General features: G+C 39.7%; 1 protein-coding gene across 1 annotated transcript in view; it reads right to left on the bottom strand.

Annotated features, from left to right (window-relative positions):
• Nucleotides 1-2,218: 2,218 nt before the first annotated feature.
• LOC128512142 (sodium/potassium/calcium exchanger 3) overlaps nucleotides 2,219-21,604 on the bottom strand; it is a 47,953-nt gene continuing 28,567 nt past the window's right edge. The window contains exons 3-17 of the mRNA XM_053485266.1: nucleotides 16,998-17,074; nucleotides 15,092-15,166; nucleotides 14,598-14,682; nucleotides 14,053-14,156; nucleotides 10,765-10,839; nucleotides 10,567-10,592; nucleotides 10,286-10,339; nucleotides 8,786-8,928; nucleotides 6,538-6,707; nucleotides 6,045-6,249; nucleotides 5,787-5,953; nucleotides 5,553-5,667; nucleotides 4,683-4,795; nucleotides 4,459-4,524; nucleotides 2,219-3,072 (exon numbers count right to left, since the gene is read on the bottom strand). Of these exons, the coding sequence (XP_053341241.1) occupies nucleotides 2,962-3,072; nucleotides 4,459-4,524; nucleotides 4,683-4,795; nucleotides 5,553-5,667; nucleotides 5,787-5,953; nucleotides 6,045-6,249; nucleotides 6,538-6,707; nucleotides 8,786-8,928; nucleotides 10,286-10,339; nucleotides 10,567-10,592; nucleotides 10,765-10,839; nucleotides 14,053-14,156; nucleotides 14,598-14,682; nucleotides 15,092-15,166; nucleotides 16,998-17,074 (1,586 nt within the window). The 3' untranslated portion in view covers nucleotides 2,219-2,961. The remainder of the gene's footprint in view (nucleotides 3,073-4,458; nucleotides 4,525-4,682; nucleotides 4,796-5,552; nucleotides 5,668-5,786; nucleotides 5,954-6,044; nucleotides 6,250-6,537; nucleotides 6,708-8,785; nucleotides 8,929-10,285; nucleotides 10,340-10,566; nucleotides 10,593-10,764; nucleotides 10,840-14,052; nucleotides 14,157-14,597; nucleotides 14,683-15,091; nucleotides 15,167-16,997; nucleotides 17,075-21,604) is intronic.

Genomic DNA, 21,604 nt, shown 5'->3' with positions numbered 1-21,604 from the left:
CCTGATTCTTGGAAATCAGTGGATAACTTATCGCCAGCTTGCGGAAGAGATGCATCTGTGTGTGTGGGGGCTGTACACACAATCGTTCACAAACACCACTTTACACATTACAGGGACTCAGCTGAGAGTTATCGCCACATCCGCCAATTAATCATTCATTGAAGGAGTTCCTGGGAGGCCGGCGTTTGAGATGTGAAGCAGGCAGGGTAATTATGGCTCTGGCGTACCAAGAAAACTTTCCACCTTGATGGAATCCGAAACACTGGGATAAGTGAATTAGTGTAGCAGGGGATTATATAGAGAAATACAGAAAGTTTTTACTCTCATAACTGCGTTGTTATTCTACGCCGTCAAAAGTCCCACTTTGACTTGAACGCCTCCTGTAGACTGGATTTAATTCTTCGCCACTTAGGTGTAGGCTGAGTGGCGTTCCCAAATTGAGGTGTGTGTGTGTGTGTGTGTGTGTGTGTATCTGTGGCCATCCAGGTTGTGCCTCTCATGACCGCACCATAAACAGGATAAGCGGAATAGACGAGGGATGGAAACCCTACCCCTATCGCTAGCAGGTGGAATGTTTGCCCTAAATAAAGCTACGACATTGTCGTGTCATTCATTTATCCATGCTTGGAGGTGGTCAAAAGTATTCGAACGACAGCCGCCATGTACTGTACTGTATTGTAGTGCACAAAACAGCTGATGGCACTAATCAGAGTCAGGAACAGATATGGTTCGGTGTATTTGTACTGTACATAATGTAATGTGATTTACAGTATTGGAACATTTTCTTGAGCTTTGTTTGTTTCCTAAATGTTCACACGTAAAGGTTACTCAGTTTGTTATTCTTAAGTTGGTTTGAGTCGAGAAAAGCAGAATTTATTCCACATTTTTTTTATGTTTTATCTGTTTTTCTTCCACTGCGTGGGATCCAATGCTTGCGAATGACCGATAGAGAGAGACTGCCAAAAACAATTTACTGGGTAAGACCTGGTTATTTTCACTCACCTCGCACTGTAGATATTTCTCTCACATAAGCTAGTGTTCACGCACTGCCTGAGTTTTTATGTTGAAGATGATAAGTCAGCGTAGTTACTAGTGATGTGGGAGAAAATCCCAAATCCATATGGGATAAATATCATGATTATCATATGTATGGCCACATTAACTGCAAAATAGATGATTTTAATGATTTCTATTTTACAGTGGAACCTCGGTTCACATAACCTGATTCAGTTTTCTCCATAGGAATACACTGTCATGAGAATCAATCTGTTCTCTCTATGACTCTATATAATTATTTTTAACATTTGGTGCATTTTTTTTTATCACAAAGTATGAAAAAGACATAATTTTACAATAATAATAGAGTACATTACATTTCTACTTGTACACATAGCATTCGAGCACTTTTCTTAGACTAGACTCTGACGTGATGGATTGGAGGAGAGGAGGTTAGTGTTTGGGAGGAGAATCATTTCCATATACGTTACGGCATAGACGCCCTTATCCAGAGCCGCTCACATTCTATCTCAGTATAACATCTAAGCAGTTAAGGGTTAAGAGCCTTGTTTAAGGGCCCAACAGCGGCAACTTGGTGGGTGTGAACCTGGGACCTTCCGAACTTTAGTCCAATGCTTTAACCACTGAGCTACACCTCTACAGAGTTCCAGTCCATAATAATACTGGGTTTTCTCCCTTTTTTGTTTGTTAAACATTTGATTCTTCTGCACTGCACAAAAATAATTTTGTTCAGATGATACATCTTGGCAAAGGCTTGGACATCACCCCAAATTGCACAAAATTATTTTATGTGCATGATCTGTGACCACGAACTAATGGACCTGATGCTACACGATGCACTCGCGGTTTTATTCAACCAATAGCGACAGCAGGTTTCTGGGTCGTGTTCCGAGGAGCTTTAGGCAAATTTTTTGGTCGTAAACCGATTTGATCGTACTCTGAGACGTTCGTGGACCGAGGTTCTACTGTATATACGTTCTCCAGTTGAGTTGGTTAAAATGTTGCAGTTCCTTTATGATCCTGCAGGTGGTGCCCTCTGAACTATTCACACATTGGCAGGCGACACAGCAAGTTTGTTCAAAATTGTAACAAAATCTAAAAATAAATAAATAAATAATATTGGAACTGGACTTTTACGCAATGCACGATATCTATTCGAATCAGCGACTAGATATCCTGATAATATCGGCAATACTACGTAAGTGTGTATATGGCACACAGAATCAAACCTCAACCTGAGGTGGAGTTCAGCTGGTGCAACTGGTTTCTCGTCTTGTTTTCAGGTCTCATACCATTTTTTTCATAAATGTTTCGTCCTACAATGCTGCGAGCTCAAACCTCTCACCCTCGTCTGCTCGGTAGCGCTTGGATCAGATTCTGTGCTCGGATTTTCCCTCTCCTGTACGCCACTTTGGATGAAAGCGACTTCTGGATGGATTAAACAGTAAATAGAAACATGAGAGGTGATTGTTCGTCCAGGCTGATTTGTTTCATAGTGTCGTGTTCCTAAATGTGCAGCCACAATAAAGAAGATGGACATTTTTGTTTCTTTTTAGAGCAATGCTACAAAGTTTAAACCCGGGACAATGCATGGTCACCTTTCCTGTTGTTGTATCCACACAGGCGTGGACGGCAGTGCCTTTCTGGATGAAGCGGAACTCTGTTTAGACATGATTCAGTGTGTGAACTGAAATAAAAAGAAAACAAAGCTGTACATGTACAGTGTAACTGCATTAGTCGTCCGTTCGAAGGCGGCTTCAGAACCTTTCATTCTGAGCTTTTAGTCTCTGTCTTTAGTTTCCTCCACTTGTCTCTGCTTAGCCTGAGATTCAGCTCAGGTTAACATCACGTCCAGTGTAAATGAATCGAAACGAAAACTAAACTGGTTTGACTGCTGGACTTGGATGGAAGTCGGGATGTACACAGATTTATTATTATTTTTCTTTAAAGCTGCCCAAAGAGGATGGAGCAGAGGAGGAAGATTGAGTAAAGCAGCATGAGGCCCAAACCCAAACGCCGGTCCAGCTTCCAGCCATTCAGGTGAACACTCAGCACCTGGGTGCACAAGAAAGCGCACAAGTAAATACTTGGATGCAAAATAAATGACACAATATGTATAAAACTGATATTTTAACATATTTTGGGGATTCTGTTGGTTATCCTCATGAAATTAATACAACAAAATACAAAAATCAAAGAATAAGATTAATGTTTATGTGTAGCATTGTTTAGTTCACCAATGAAAAGACCTCAACTACAGAAACAACAGGATACAGAGCCGTGAAAAAGTGTTAAAAAAAAAAAAAAAGTGCCACTTTCCAGTTTTTTTTGGCATATCAATCACACTTAAATGATTGTGATACAGCTTTTAATGATACAATGAAACCTTGGATTGCGAGTAACGTGGTTTGCGAGTGTTTTGAAAGACGAGCAAAGATTTGTAATAAATTTTGACTTGGAAAACGAACAAGTCTTGGTTTATGAGCACCGAGTATCATGTATAACGCATGTGCTTCTTGTTTTGACGCCGAGCATCATGTGATCACAACTGAGCCAATGTTCTTTCTAATCGTCTCCCCTGCTGGGTCTTAGTGCGCGTCTCTTACTGGTATAATCAACATCTGTACACTCAGGTTTTTTTACTATAACACTGTGACCACGTGTGTTTGCAAAACATATTTTATTTTGTGTCTGTATGCATGTGTGTACAGCGCGCATGTAAATTTAAGTTGTATCAAATTCCTCCCTGGCACTAGGGGGCTCCACATTAAGGCTACTACTACCAGTCAGTCCGGAAGGGAGGGCCAAAGACTATCACGTGTTTCCTCCGAACCACGTGATGCCAGCCGACCGCATCTTTTCGAACTGCTCGCTCACGCACAGTTGGGGCCGACGTAACACACTCGGAGGACAGCGCTATCCGCTTCTTCCGTTTGCTTAAGCTCACAGACGCCCCTAATTGGCCGTAGAGTCGTAATTAAGGTCAGAGCGCTAAGGGACTCCCACTTAGCTCGGCCAATCAGCTCTCTCCAGGCCCCCAGCTGCAAAAGACTACGGCGTTCGTGTTTTTTTTTTCGAGATTTTTTACCGTGCTTCACTTTGTCAGACGGGTTTTACTTGAGAGATTTCTTGATTCTACAGGTCTGGCAGTAATCAGGGCCTGTATGTGGCAAGTGAAATATAAATCTAAACAATAAATAAATAAATGTGTTTAATCACTGTTCATTCTGTGGTCTTTAGGACAGTTTGGAAACCTTTTTGAAATCATAATTTAAAAAGTGCATTTTGTATTTACTCGAGTTATGTTTGTGTAATATTAAAATTTCTTTGATGATCTGAATCACTTAAATATGCAACAAAAAAAACGGGAAGGAGCATATACGGCACTGTGGGTGAAAAAATACTGTGTGTGTCAGCATAAGATGAATGTGTGTTACTCACAGTGAGGAAGACGGATGCTAGTAGCAGGATAACTGAGTAGACCAGACCTTTATTGTTGATTGACACCTGGCAATACATGAAAAGGAAAAAATCTAAATCTAAATCTAGTACAGGTTTCGTCATCCTGAGAACTAACAGCAATAGTAATATCAGAGGAATAATCAATAGGAACATTATGAATATATAAAAATGCAGTTAGAGTAAAGGAGCAGAAGCGCGCTCACCGATGATCCATGCTCGACCACCAGCGTTCTGAGCATCCATGGGAAGCCCAATCCCAGCAAGATGTCAAATATATTACTGCCTATTGAGTTGGACACCGCCATGTCTCCCATACCTAACACACACACACACATATATATAAAGCAAGAACCTATTACATTGTATTACTATTTATCCGTGGGCCTTCCATGCTCCCTTGATATCTAAGTACAATCACACACAAGCCTGTCTACTCTGTTCGAACCTTAAGATAACATTTAGGTAGACAGAAAAAATAGCACTTCAAAAAGCTTTCTCCATCCACATGCAGAGGTTTTTTAATTGCAGGCTCATTGTCTTCTCTGAATAGAAAGAGCTGATTGCCGAGGGTAGTAGAGTTACAATTATTGGTCACACTGTCATTTGTCACATCATTCAGGGTTGACAATCACTTGGCTGTGACTGAACATACTGTAGCAGATCTGCCTCTTTATCTCATGCCAATACAAAAAAAAAAGTATTAAGACAACACGTTGGCATGTATTATAGTTTTCCCTATGCACAAAAGAGATAGATAGATAGATTTTTTGAGTTTTATTATGACCGGAGTGTGGATAATTTTTGACTCACCCTTCTAGTCTTATTGCACTTTGTTCTAGCCCATATTCATATACCCTTCATATTAAATTCATAGTAGAATGTCATTGAAACATTGGATTTTTCTTTCGCCCTGATTTTTTTTGGCCACCACTGTACTGTTCTGCAGTCGTAATCCTCGCGCAGTGGATCAGTGCATATAAAGATGTCACTAAACAATAATATCTAATCAATCTAATGTTGTTTATGGAAAATAATCATAAAACATCATAGTCAGATTCATAGTCAGCATGTACCTTGGCGAGCTACAATCAGGCTGGCCATGCAATCCGGCACACTCGTGCCCGCTGCCAAGAACGTGATGCCCATGATGTAATCCGGGATATCCAGAGTGTGGCTGATAATGGTAACCTAAAGAGACAAACAAACAAGATTTCATATCGCGCTCACTCTTTCTCTATACTGCTTATCAGCAGGCTTGGACATGGGGAACCTGGACCACACAGAAGCAATCACACCAGCTCTCTTACCATCCACACCATCAGGTAGGAGAAGATGGCGATCCAGAGTGTCGAGCTGATGAAGGTGACCATGAACCAGCGATGCCAGCGTGGCAGAATGCAATTGGGGACGGTGTAGTACAGCAGCACACCGAGTGGCCATGATACTACCCACTTAACGCGGGCTGCGCAACTATCTGGCGGAATACACGACCATGATATCAAGATAAGATTAAATAAGACTCGTATTTAAGACGTCCATATGACGAGCAGGAGGTTTGGGATTACCTGGCAGGTGCAGAGGTCTAAAGATTTCATCCCCCTCCTCCTCTTCCTCAGGCTGAGGGTTATCTGCTTTCACAGCTCCATCTATGTCTATCCTTTCTCCATCCTGAAGGGGTCTCTCCACACTCCCTCCGTTCTCAATCCCGCCCGAGCCAAATGTTTTCACTGGGCTTCCCCTCTGCCCTGATTCCCTTATCAGCCTCTGTCTCTGAAAAACAGAGTTAATAGTTTCTATAACTTTTAACAGAAGTTACAGACTGAAAGCTCGACACCTTGCAGCCTAAATCTATATAAACATTTCATTAGTATCACAGCCTAGGGGAAAAAACATGCTTTTTTTATGTTTCTAAGTAAACGACTTGAAACATCCCAGTCTGTTCTCCTGCGGGCTCCATGCTATGTTAACTACAATACACCAATCTCAAAATGATCGTTAGACATCAGTGATATCTGAATAGTGTGTGTGTGTTGTGTAATGGTGTGTAGTGTATCTCACTTCGCTGATGACTACGCGGCCGGCCATGCTGAGACGTGTGCGAGGTGAGAAATGGGGCGTGATCATGATGCGTAGCCCCGCCTCTGGAAAAGAGAGCTGGTGAGGCCTGAGGATCAGCAGCTCATCCACCATCACTACTGGAGATTCCTGCTGCGCGGTGCCAGACTGACCTGAGAACAGTACGATGATGTATTTCTCTACACTGATTGGAGAACAGAACGGTGATATTTTTACTCTACACTGATCTCAGAATAGTAATATATTACTCTACACTGATCTCAGAACAGTAATATTCTACTTTACACTGATCTCAGAACAGTAATATTTTACTTAACACTGAACTCAGAACAGTAATATTTTACTTTACACTGATCTCAAAATAGTAATATATTACTCTACACTGATCTCAGAACAGTAATATATTACCCTAGACTCTCAAAACAGAACAGTAATATATTACTCTACACTGATCTCAGAACAGAAATATATTACTCTACAGGATCTCAGAACAGTAATATTTTACTTTACACTGATCTCAGAGCAGTAATATTTTATTACTCTACACTGATCTCAGAACAGTAATATTTTACTTTACACTGATCTCAGAGCAGTAATATTTTACTTTACACTGATCTCAGAGCAGTAATATGTTATTACTCTACACTGATCTCAGAGCAGTAATATTTTATTACTCTACACTGATCTCAGAACAGTAATATTTTACTTTACACTGATCTCAGAGCAGTAATATTTTACTTTACACTGATCTCAGAGCAGTAATATTTTATTACTCTACATTGATCTCAGAACGGTAATATTTTACACTGATCTCAGAACAGTAATATTTTACTTTACACTGATCTCAGAACAGTAATATTTTACTTTACACTGATCTCAGAGCAGTAATATTTTATTACTCTACATTGATCTCAGAACGGTAATATTTTACACTGATCTCAGAACAGTAATATTTTACTTTACACTGATCTCAGAACAGTAATATTTTACTTTACAATGATCTCAAAATAGTAATATATTACTCTACACTGATTGGAGAACAGTAATATATTTCTTTACACTGACCTTAAAAATTGTAAGTACAGTAATATATTACTTTACACTCACCAGAATACAAGTTTATATATTACTCTACACTGATCTCAGAACAGTAATATATTACTTAACACCGATCAGAGAATAGTAATATATTACTCGACACTGATCTCAGAACAGTAATATATTTACATCGACCAGAGAACAGTACTGATATGTTGTTCTCTTCTGTTGGTACTGTTCTTATATCAGGTTAAGTTACCATATAACCTCAATTTTCTCAGTCACTATAAATATATCACTGTACTGTTCTCAGATCAGTGTAGAGTAATATATCACTGTACTTACTATTCTCATGTCAGGGTAGAGTAGTATATTACTGTTCTGCGATCAGTATGATACAAATAAATACAATAACAAGATAAATAAATTAATAAAATACTTTTTATTAAAAAAATTATAAAGGAATAATAATGCTTTACTAATGTCAAAATAAAATAGAATCTAAGAACAATATTAAGATCTATTAATCCACACTGACCCGAGAACAGTACTGTATTAATAAGTCTTGGCCTCATCATAGTATTGAGATACAACCAATTACTCCTTACTGACCCGAGAACAGTACAATACTACAGTACAACACTGATGTATGGACTATTATACCTGCAGCCAGGACAATTCAGTGTTTGTATAAATTGTGTTAAAATACACTGAGAAATGTCAGGCTACCAGCGCTCACTGTCCTCCCCAAACACACAGAGATCATCAGTGATAGTAATGTGACTGTTACTAAAAACACTGACCGAGTCCTGACAGCACCAAACACACACACAGACACAAAACATATGAACAGACTGATGCAACAGCATAAACACACACACTGTCTCGCACTAAATTAGGAAAAGAAACGACGCCGCAGCAGCAGCGTGGCGTCCCTGTCCAGAACAGCGCAAACTCCCCAGTAATAATGTGACCTAATCAAAACACTATTTCAAAATATTATTGCAATCTCTCCTGAAGAACAGAATAACTAAATAGTCAAGACGACACATTCACATTTGGTAAACTATTATTTCAGAGACTGAGTAACCAAAGGGTTGTACAAATGGATTTCATAAATTCAATAATAGAAGCCTGGGTTAAGCTCCTTATTATCAACGAGATACACTGAAAGTACAAAAACTGATCAGACCTTTCCTCAGAAGCACCATGGACGTATTGCAGTTTGCTCCGTCCTCCACAGCGCCGTTGTTTCGAGGGGTTTCTCCTCGGAGGCAGCACCGGCCTGGACCACCGCAGTAGCGCTCCACGAAGCCCGCGATCTGACTGTTAAATCTACACACAGGAGAGCGATGTGTTGTGTTCTCTTTCTACAATAAGACTATCCATAAATCTTCTTGTGCAATATGCTCAATACTGAAACTAGTAAAATAAAGCAGCAGCATAACAAGGATAAAATTATAGTGTAGTGCAAAAGTTTGCATCCCCAAGAATTCTGGCTGTCAAAAATAAAAGTAAGTAGACTTACTCACTCATCATCATCATCTATACAGGATCGCAGTGGGGCCTGGAGCCTATCCCAGTACTATGGGAAATTTGGGAACACCAATTATGATCTGCATGTCTTTGGGAGGAAACCAGAGTACTCGGAGGACCCGAGGTGGGAATTGAACCCAGACACTGGGGGTGCAAGGTGACAATGCTAACCACTAAGCCACCGTGCCGTCTAGAAAATGTTTACACTCACAGAAATGATCAGCTGTTGGATATGTATCCTGCAACATTAGAATCAACATAAAAATAATTTAATAAGAAGCAAACCAAGGAGTCAAACAGATCCCCCTTGGACCCTATTTGTGTATCGCGGTAGAAACAATGAAAGAACATCTTATCTTGATTCACGTTATTGTGTGAAAGCGTGTGCCTCCTTATTTATTTCAAAAATCAATACAGTCTTATTTTAGTGATGTAGCATTGCATCTTACACATGATCAACATGCCATGGTCCAGTTCTGCATGTTTACTATTAGGAATACATGTACACTACCAGTCGAAACACTTGGACCTTCTAACTCCATGGACTTCAGATTTTTCCTGACACTGTAAAATAATACTGAAGGCGTCCAAAATATACAATAATCACCTTTGAGCAGTTGATATTGCGATGTTTCTGCTACTTATGCTGTGTAAAGTCTTTATAACGCCTCTAATCTGAGGTGCTGTTTGTTAATTGGTGATTTCTGAGATAATGGTAACTCTAAATGAACATCTCCTCTGCAGCAGAGGGAAGTTCTGATCTTGATTCCCTTGTTCTTCATGAGAGGCAGTTTCATTGACGGGTTTCTGTTCTTGCAAGAACTGCTCCAGTTCAGGAAAGATCATGGAATTATAAGTTGTGTCCAAACTTTTTTGATTGTATTAAATATGCAATAACCAGATTCCACCAAAAGAAAACCTGGTGCATGTTGTATATAAAAAAATAACATCGTGAGCAGTTCTTGATGAAGTTTTCTATGTTTTCTATGTATTACGCCATAACACTACCGTCTGTTGTGTTTTACTTCTTGCTCAATAAATCGAAAAGAAAAAAAAACAACGTCTGGGTATGTAAACAGTACATGTAATGTCTTCATTGTTGTCCCGGGGGTATGCAAACTTTTGCACTGGACTCCACATGGCTGCATTGACTTACTTCATGATGAGAATGTAAACGCCGTACATGGAGATCAAGAGCATGGACTCCCACCTGGAAGAGTGTACAGATAAATAAACGCTCAGTGCCAGATCCATGCTCTACTTGGAAGTGCTTCGGCGATGCTCAATGGCTGCGCTTGCACTGTCACTGATTGATCCCTTTTTTTTTGTTGTTGTTGCTTTGGGTCTGATTTGATTTCGAAGGCTGAGGTAATAAGCCTGTTTGATGCATTCATTCATTCATATGTAAAAGTAATGAAGGGCTGTAATTAGACTCACCACACAACCCTCTCATCATAGATGACCTGGAGGAGCAGTTCAGGAAATGAATAAAGACAGCGAATTAATGACAGCGAGTGTTAGAGCGTGTATCAAATCAGAATTTCATACATTTATTCCTGGCACCGATCTAACATTTGACTGGCTTTTACCAGTGTTATGTCTCTCTCACTCTCTCTCACACACACACACACTCACCAAGATCAAAGCCAGAACTGAGAGGATGTAGTAGAGCGAGTCTCGGAACAGAGACCACCAGGTTAGAGCCACCGTCTGCGAGCGAGAGACAGAGATCCACATTGCTGATCACACACAATGACGCTGACTCACAGTCACTCATGTGTCAGACAGACGACAGGTGATACATACTGATGCGGATGTGCTAGCACTGCTAACAAGTAGCTCCTACCACAAAACCCTGGTGTTTTATTGAAACTTTATCCTGCAGAAATAGTTCCATTTATTAGCTAGGACTACAGCATGCAATCTGCTTTACGTCCACGTAACCGTTTTTAAGACACTAATAGCAAAATAATCTCCACAGTTCTGAGTAACCAGGTGCATCATGGAACATTTCATTTAGCTATGTTTATGTTGGCTGCTCATGTTTGTTGCTAGCAACGACCTTCTCGTGCTTAGTTTTTTTTTTCTTTTGTTATGCTGTTTAAACCTTCAAACAAAGAGTCATCAACGAGTGTGGTCACTGGGTGAAGACTTGGGCGAGCGAGTGGAAAAGAAGCATCCCAAGAGCTGCGAATCAAACTGTAACACTGTAGAATCCGATTTTTAAGCATAGCGAATATTCAATAGCAGTAATTAGACCTAATGGTCTGATTTTGTCTTAAGCAGCTATGTTTTGTTACAGGTTTTGACATATTAAAAAGTAATAAAGGTACCTAATAAACATCAGAATGCATTTTACAATAACCACCATTGTATCTTGTTTTTCCTGCAAAGTTTCCGATGGCCCTTTGGAACAACCACTTGTAAACTTAAAAGAAGAAGAATACTCTCGCAAAACACGAGTATTTGCAGAAGCGAGTTTAAGAATTCATCAATTTTAGACCATTTAATGTTTGTAACATTTGTAAATAATGTTTGTTTAAAAAAAAAGCCTAAATCATTTTTTAAAAAGTGTCAATCGATTCTGAATTGAAAACTTGTGCATCCATTCAATTAATTGATTCGACCAACAAAAGATCGCTAAGACTGCATAATCGCTTAAATCACCCAGCTCTGGTGCTTGCAAAAGTAAATTACTTTCTCTCTTTGCATGCTTCACTGCTCTGTGTTCAAGGTTTCCTTTGTGTGCACGCACCTTGCAATGCCATCTGCAATGCTTTGATTGCTAGTGATAATCACAAAATAATCTAGTCTTATGTCACATAGTATCACATGGTGTCAGAATTTTTGTTGTTGTTGTTGCAAAAAATTACAAGCATCTAACTTGTATCCAATAGCAAGTACAGTATCCCATCAATGCACCTGTAATAATAAATATACAGATTATAGTCACAAATTTCACACATCCTTTATAACCAATAAATAATCACAATTAATTAATCATTGATAATTTATGCGAGCAAGAGTTGCATATTTTCTCGGTTTATGTATTTTACTTAACCAATCTAGCAGCACAATCCCAACAAATTAGTTTCATGATACGATTTAATAAAGTTTAAAAAATTCTTTTAACATACAGAATGCAAAAAATTACAACAAAGCTGAGAAAGAGAAATATCATGCAAAGCAAAACATTTTAAATTTAATACATTTTAACCAGGTAAATTCTTAAATGCATTTATTAATAACGTCCCTAATACGTCTTAATACATGCAAGAGGAACTTCCTCGAAGTTTAGTACTGACAGTAACGGAAAACATTATTTAAGGTAAAAGTATTCAATATATAATTCTGTATAATAATAAAAAATGTTTTAGATCTATTTTAGAGGAGATTTATATATATATTTTTAAATCATAAATGCCATGGCTGAAGCCATAGATGTCCCCACTTTTGTCCTAATGGCCGCACAACTTATCTTTCACAAAACAGCCATTAATGCAAAAACAGGAGCAGCCTGCCTTTATGCATTTATGCTTTTTAGGAAATAAAAACAAATACTGAGCTTAAAAATAGCACAAAGCTCTCAAGGCTCACAGACCAACAACTAACGCAGAACTCTGGTCCCATTATCAGCAGACCGAACAGTCACAGATCAGAGACGTCTGGGAAAACTAAAACGACTAAATCAGACTATAAATCATTAAAGGCCACAGAAGCATTAATGTATAAATAACGTTACTGTGTATTATACATTAGAAATTTCCACACTTTTCCTCTTTTATTCTTTTTTTTATACTTCCGGATTATATTATTTTTTAAATCATATTTTAAGATAAACTGCCATAATGGTTTGTTTTTCTGTCTAAATCATTCAGCTTGTTATGTGTAAGAGTGCAGTGTGCACCATGTAGGAAAGTCTCAACACTGGGCTGAGCTCTGCTCTTAGAACTTTTGAAGTGTCAATCAAGATTTTCATCAAAAAACAGTAGTCAGGCTGTTTCTAAAAATCTTTCACAGCTTAAAACACGAGAACAAGCAGTGCATTTCCACCTGATGGAAGCTGTTTGTTTGTTTTGGTTTTAATTTACTAACTTTTAGTCTAATACAGTAAGTTGTCAAACAGTATTGTTTTCTCTTAATCAGTCTGCTGCAGAGGTAATATTAATAATAAAACAAAAACTATTAATTTGGCACAATTAAATGACACTCATTTAAACCGATAGTCTGCATTATACTATAAAATACCATACTGTTAAATTCGTAATTCTGATTGGTCCGAAGGTGTGGATTAATTTTCTAAGTAAGTTGTTTGCTGCATGACAAATTCCAAGTATTTATTTATCCCGAATGTAATTAGAAAGTTTATATTACACACCGGGTATAAACACTGATCAGCCTCACATAACATTAACACACTGATTATCTATTACACATCGGTAAACTGGTGACAGGGTCATGGGCACACACGGCATGTGGGGAGCAAAGTCTAGACGGTCTGGTTGGATCCCACACAAAAGCCAATGTAGCACAAATTACCAAAAAATTCAGTGCTGGCCAAAGTAGTAGGGTGACCTTTAAACTCCACAAACCCCAATCCGCAACATAATTTAAATCATGACGGCCCCATGCCAGACCCCAGCAGCACACCCCTAGAGGTCCTGTGAGGCGTCAGAGGCACCAAATCGTGAGACGGTGATAATGTTAACCTTTTAATGCTGTCTGAGTAAAACTCAAATACATGCTGTTTTAGGAAAATGAACGACTTGAGGGTGGCAACAGTGTGTCTGCTTTGTTGTTGGTCATTCTCCTGTAACATGGACATATATTTAGAAGTGCAGCAACACGTCCACCCACTTTTCCTGTTTACTGCATCTGCGTGCGCGTGTGTGTAATAATTAAACAGATGGAACAGACAGTTACCTGACCGGCGAAGATGCCGCACACTCCGATGATGACGAGGATGTTGAAGACAGCTGACCCGACAATCGTTCCCACTCCCACATCGCCCTTAGTTATGAATACACCTGTCAATCAGACGCAGACCACGGTTAGCTTTGAGGGATTCCTGCTTTCAGAAACGGCTGTGAAACGGTTTTCGTGCAGCATCCGGAGCTGTCACAATAATCCATCATCATTTAACTGATGAATCGGGTCAAGATTATATATAATTGATATAATGAAAATTATGAATATACTGTATTTGTTCATTTTTCTACGAATAATTTATAGCTCTATTTTTCATCTAAGAGCAATACTTAATCAAGGATACAAGCTGTGGATACTATTAGACAGGTTTTATGGTATTAACAAACTAATGCATGTCTGGAGCGCCTGTAAAGAGAAAAAATCTGAACAAATAAATGTTTTTGGGTTCTAATTCCTTTAAGTGGCTGGCTTCCCAGACCGTTTTTTTTATGAAAAAAAAAAAATCACACTAATGACACAAAAGTGACTTCTAAACTGACCAATCAGAGAGGTGAAGAGCTCAGGGGCGGAACTTCCAGCAGCCATAAACGTAGCCCCAGCTACATCCTCGCTGAGCTGCAGGTTCTGTAGCAGATAAAGAAAAAAAACGTACAGATGATTATGCTGTTAAACATCCTAAAAACACATCCTAAACACACCACAAGGATAAGAAATATAGGTCAAGTAACAGGCACGGTAGCAGAAAAAAACAAAAAAATACGGGGTACATATCTCGCGGGATTATGATCCGGTTCAATCTCATTTCTTCGCCTAAGCTCCCCACAAAAGCTGCATTATCTGAGGTCGTTTAAAAAAAAAAGCCCCACCAGCGAGGAAACGCACTCTGAGGTTCTTCAGAGAAATGAACCTTCCAGATGCTCCTCATTAGCAAGACCTTTGGTGAAACGTCACGCTAACATCTCAAATGAGGAGCGCGGAACAAATTGAGCTGTCATCGCTTCGTATATGCCGTCCATGCTTTGTGACTTCTCACCTCTGAGATCTTCTCCAGGGAGGGAACGAAGTAATCATCACAGACGATAGCGAGAGCATAGAACATGTAAATGGCCTGGGAGAGAAAGAGGGAAAGAGAGAGATAGCAATATGACAACCTTAAAAAAAAACACAGATTTGTAGATATTTTCGCACATTTTTATGATTGAATAAATGTATCGTTTGATTGTTCACCTTGTTGTTTAGATATACTCATTTTAGAAAATATATTACCCTAGACTGGTGAGTAACCATATATAATAAAATTTCCGGCCTTGATTTGCAACATAAAAATTATTTTTCAAAGGTAATTACAAAAGTAAAAAATTGATAAATGATATGTGCTGCTCAGTAAAATGTAGTTTTTTTTTTATTTGTGAGAAAACTAATGTTATAAGCAATGAGCTACATTTAGTTACTCGTGTTTAGTTTAGTTGTGAAGCTGTAGAACAACGCTAAAGTACAAAACATTCGAGTTTTGCCACCTTTTTTTAAGGTTCACGGTCTTAAAATTGTAATAAAATCAGAAAAATCCTCATATTGAACCGCTTACAGAATCGCAAAAATGAATTGTCACTGACCCAAAAAATCTGAATTAAACAATGTGGATTGTAATGTGAATGCAGCCATAGACGATCCAACTTTTTTAAAAAGATCATGTCAAAATAAGGCCTTTGCATAAGAAATGTTAAAGCTGCAATGCCCAAGACTTATTAAACCAGTCAAGTAAATAAAAAAAATAAAAAATAACAGTCCAACAACAAAAAAAATGTCTAAAACCTTGATATAAAGTTTGTAAATGTACTTTACAGTTAGAACTGTCGGGTGCAAATTGGTGGGTTTTTTTTATTATAATTTTTTTTCTTAAATGCATGACAGACAGGGTGGCTTAGTGGTTAGCACTGTCCCCTTGCACCTTCAGGGTGTGGGTTCGATTCCCACCTGGAGTCTGTGTGCATGGAGTTTGCATGTTCTCTCCCTGGTTGGGGAGTTTCCACTAAATACTCCGGTTTCTTCCTAAAGACTGAGACGTATAAACAATAACTGAGTGACAGACAGCCCTGTTCTACTCCCTTGTGTGATAACGATTTGCAAAAATGAATCGTTGTGCGTGTACTGATCTATCGCTCTGTGTGTTTCTGATCATGCATACGAATTTTAGGAAACAATTTAGCGAAATATGTTTATTATCTACAGGGTCATTGCTTTATTATTTATTTTGAGGCAGGTGCTTAGAGTTATGTATATATATAAACCTGTGCGTTTGCATGTGTATGTGTGTGTGTGTGTGTGTGTGTGTGTTGTTTGTAAGCACAGCAGGAGCCTTAAGCACTCCGTGTGTGCAGGTTAGAACAGCAGTCTGGCAGAGGACAAAATGAACTTTAACGAATGAAATGTCTATTTTTAGCAGCAAAGCATCACCACGCCACCCGAGGCTCGCATGCATATGTAACGAGGCTCCCTTTCTTTATACAGCGTATAGCGCATACTTTTACATCAGGTCGTCTGCAGGGTGTTTTAAGAGCGGACAGGAGGATAAGGATAGGGACCCGGTTGATTGGGGCGGGTCTAACGATTAACGTATCGGCACACTGACTCCCAAATCGTTTTTTAAATTCATAGGAATGAATTTTAAATGTATCCGTTTGCATTTGAAGTAGTAAAACATTGCCATTTCTCTGTTGTCCTACAGGTGGCGCATTCCAAACTATTCATCCCATGTGGTAGGAGGGATCGTGATAATATCGCATCAGCCAGTCCCTGGTGATTCCCATCCTGATTGATTGACATCTCTAAGCAAGTTCAGGATGATGATGATGATGATGGAGACGTGATTTCTGTTCTCACTGCTGACTGTTTGCGTTTTTTTGGAAAAGTCGGAAGCATTGAAGAGAAGTGTAACTCACACATAGCACATGTAGCAGCACGGCACCCTTTTTCCTCTGTTCCTTAGAAAAGATGTCTTCAGGGAACTCATGGATGGCTGTGAGAAAGAGAGAGAGAGAGAAAGAGAGAGAGAGGTAGAGAGGGAGAGATGAGGAAGAATGACCCTTTGCACATATTTTTTCGCTGTTGGTTTAAGCACTTGAACCAGACTCATGATGATTAAGCATGACGAGATGTTAAACATGATGACAACACAGATGACTCAGTTTCTGCCCAACACAACAGAGCTGATATTTTTTCCAGGGCAGAACACACATTTTATTTATTATCTTGACAGTCATTCAATATTATATGAATCTAACATTCTCACAAGCTCCATTTTAAACACCCGGGATCTTTATGCCTCGCCATGACGTTGGAGCGCTGAACCGTACCTGCACGGTCAGAGTTATCTTTGGCTCAGGTGCTCCAGGTTATGTGTATACCTGTGAGATTGCGTGTGTGTGTGTGTGTGTGTTGTCATGTTTGTAAGCACAGCAGAAGCCTTAAGCACTCCATGTGTGCAGGTTAGAACAGCAGTCAGGCAGAGGACAAATGAACTTTAATGATGAACTGTCTATTTTTAGCAGCCGAGCATCACCACGCCACCGGAGGCTCGCATGCATATGTAACGAGGCTGCATTGTCGCGCCACAACCCCCCGCCCTCACACACACACACACACACGCGCAAGAATCCTGTCTTCTGTTGCAAACGTGTGGTGATATTTTCCCCATCCCTCAGTTCTGACATCCAGACGGTGTGTATTCTGTAGTAGTGCGGCCGGTGTAACCTGTGTGTGTGTGTGTGTGTGCATGTCCGTGTTCTCGTCTTAAGACGTAATAGAAATCCTTCCTGAGTCTCTCAAGCCTGATATGGAGCAGTACAGAGTCTGTGTATATATCGCACGCTTCGGGCACAGATTTTGTAAATAGAGTAAATCTCTGGAGTGCTCAGCATTTGATTAGATTTCTTTATTATCGGTGTCATGATGCGATTATGAACTGATTATATTTTTATATCTGTAGCCTACATTTAGATTTTTTTTTTCACTTTCAGATTTGAAATCATAATATAAACATACTGTATTAGGTTCCCGCGACCCTGAAAACAGGATAAAGCGGTATAGAAGATGAGAGTGAGTGAGTGAGTTATGGCGTTCAGGTCAAACTGGGACTTTCGATAACATTTCTCATGAATGGACAAATAAAAATCGATGTGATGAGACTCTTAGTGACAGTATAACATTTGAATAGAGAATTGTTTTTAAAGAAAGCTGTAGGTCCCGGCTGAGGTGCCTCGGAGCGCACTGCAGTCGTTCCTGTGAACATATGGCAAAAGAAACGCTTGATCCTTGGAAATCGACAAATAACTTGTTGCTAAATTGCGCAAGAGATGCCGTCTGTCTGTGGGAATTGTACACGGAATCATTCACCAACACTATTTACACATTACGAGTAATTCAGGTGGGAGTTACTGCCATTTCCACATGCTTAGGCCATTAAAGGAGTTCCTGGGAGGCTAGGGTTTCAGATGTGAAGATCATGGCTCGCTAGTGAAACGCTGGGATAAGTGTAGCAGGGGATTATATACACAAATAAATGGCTGCACAATCTAATAAATATATATATATATATTTCAATTGCAACTTAAACTACGATATCTAATTATTAAATGTGCCATTTCCATTTCAAATGTATTTATCGGGGCTAACAGCAAATAATGGCACAAATGATCTCATTAAGAGGATGTCTGCCTATATTTATTTTATAAAATGACATACACTTCAATTATTGCCAAACTCTACATAAATTCCCAACTATGTGTATACTACTGTACTGTCTAGCCCAATGGTACCTCAAGGGGTTACTGTAAGTCTGTGGGTTACTGATCAGAAGGCTGACTGTTTATGCTGCCATTGTGGGCCCCTGAGTAGGACCCTTAACCCTGTCTGCTCCAAAGGTGCCGTATCATGCGCTATGACCCCAGACCCCCAAGTTGGGATGTACAGTAGGAAGAAAGAATTTCACTGTGCCGTAATGTTCTTCATTCAATTATCTTCTATATCGCTTATCCTGGGTGTAGTGGTTAGCACTGCCGCCTTGTACCTCCAGGGTTCGGGTTCGATTCCTGGGCAGACCCGATTCTGTCTCTGTGTGTATGGAGTTTGCATGTTCTTCCCGTGCTTGGTGGGTTTCCTCCGGGTACTCTGGTTTCCTCCCACAGTCCAAAGATATGCAGGTTAGGCTAATTGGTGTTTTCAAATTGCTCATAGTGTGTGAATGGGTGAGTGTGTGTGTGTGCCCTGTGATGGATTGGCACTCTGTCCAGGGTGTACCCTGCCTCGTGCCCTAAGCCTCCTGGGATAGGCTCCAGGTACCCGCGGCCCTGAATACAGGATAAAGCGGTATAGAAGATGAGTGAGTGAGTGAGTGAGTGAGTGATTGATCGCTTATTCTGTATACAGGGTCGCAGTAACCCTGGAGCCTATCCCAGGAAACTTCGGGGTACACCATGGACAGGATCTTACAACACACCGTCTACACCAGTAATGTAAATGTAAAAACAAACAAAACAAAAAAAAACCTTAACTTAATTACCTGTAATAAATTTCAGCCTTTTGCGATTAAAGAATTGCACAGGTCCATATCGTGTTTTTTCGATTTCAAGCAATTATTTGTGCAGCTCTATTAAATACTATTAATATATTATTATATTATATTATTGTGTATTATTATTATTATTATTATTATTATTAAATGTTGTTAATCATAGTAGTTAAAAACATATACAGAATTTTTTTTCCTGATGTTATTATCTGCTGAAAATATTTTCTTGCTTACACTTATGTAAAATCCACTATTACAGCGTTTTTCTTCCTCGATGAAGTATCACAATGGGAATCCTTGTACATGACAGAAACTCAACACAAAACACGAGTTTAGAGGTATGTATAGATGGAAGTATATATATATATATATATATATATATATATATATATATATATATATATATATATATATAGACACACACAGGTGCATACACACTCATACACAGGATCAGTTTTGTGTCTTTAGTCTGGACTCTTGCAGCTCAGACTGTTTAAACACACATTAGCGCAGCAGGGATGCCACATGGCCCGGGGATAATCTCACTATCTCTCCTTCCTCTTCCCTCCACTCCAGCCTGCACGTCGCTCTTCACTTTCCCTCTCTTCTGCTTTTCTTCTTTTTCCTCTCCTTTTTCCATCACAACCCACTCCCACTCGAACTCCATTTTTCTTTCCTTCTGCTTTCCCCTTTCATAAGCTCCTCTCTCTCTCTCTCTCTCTCTCGCTCTCTTGTTCTTCCTGCCAAAAGAGGGGCACGGCAGCAAGAAACCCTGGAAGCCCGAACGAAAGCCTTTTTCGCCGAGCGGCTTCGGTACAGGCAGTTGCCATGGAAACCCTCTCCCAGGGGGGAAGCTGGTTTGTCGTCGGGCTGCCGTGGCAAGCCTATGGAAGTCAAGTGGAAGAGTGAGAAACCGGGTAGAAAGATGGACTTTTCCCATGCACTCGAGTCAGCACATGGAAAAAAAAAAAAAAAAAAAAAAGCTAGGAACGTCGAGGGTGAGAGAGGGAGAGAAAATGAGATGACAGGCAGTTGAGTAGTGCAATCGCTAAAAATATTTATTTTTCCTCACCAGCTCTCTGGAGAGAGTCTGAGTACGAGGGAACAGAAAGGCCGTGCCTGTCATGATCAGGAGAACAAACTGCATGTCTACCCCCAGTCATGTGGGTCTAGTATTACTGTTTAACAATAAATTCTATATGGGACCTTTGCCTTGGCCACAATAGACTTGTGTTTATTTCCTTTAAAGGTCCCCTATTATACAATTTTTTTAAAAAAGTTAATACTAATCTCAAAGCTCCCCTAAAGTGTAGGTGTTAACGCTCAAGCTGAAATTCTCAACTAATACCTTTAATAAAATAACTAAGCACCGTTTCAGTGTTTATGTAAATGAGCTACAGCTGAGCCACGCCCCCCAGAGAACAGCAGAGCTCTTTTTACTTTGAGAAGTCTATGAGGACACAATAGGTAGAAATAATCTGATTGTCTTGTTTACACGTCGAATAATACAAAAATGGAGCCTATCCCAGAAGACCTAGGGCATGAGACAGGGTACACCTTAGACAGGGTGCCAATCCATCGCAGGGCACATACATATACTGTACACATACTCACACACTATGGACAATTTGGGAACGCCAATTAGCCTAATCTGCATGTCTTTGGACTGTTGAGGGAAACCCACCAAGCACAAGGAAAACATGCAAACTACATGCAAATTGACCTGAGACGGGACTCGAACCCGGAACCTGGAGGAGCAAGGCGTCAGTGCTAACCACTAAACCACCATGCACAAAGAACATTAGGGAAATGAGTATGAAACGTGTGAGAAAATGTGTATAAATCAAAATGACCAGATTGTTCCTGATGAGCAAGCCGACTACGATGGTGCTGAGGGAAAAACTCCCTGAGATGGCAATAGGAAGAAACCTTGAGAGGAACCAGACTCAACATGGAACCCATCCTCATTTGGGTGATAAC

The sequence above is a fragment of the Clarias gariepinus genome, chromosome 24 (genome assembly GCF_024256425.1).
Source record: "Clarias gariepinus isolate MV-2021 ecotype Netherlands chromosome 24, CGAR_prim_01v2, whole genome shotgun sequence".
NCBI lineage: Eukaryota > Metazoa > Chordata > Actinopteri > Siluriformes > Clariidae > Clarias > Clarias gariepinus.
Note: the sequence above shows the minus strand (reverse complement) of the source record. Positions and strands in the feature narration are given on the sequence as shown.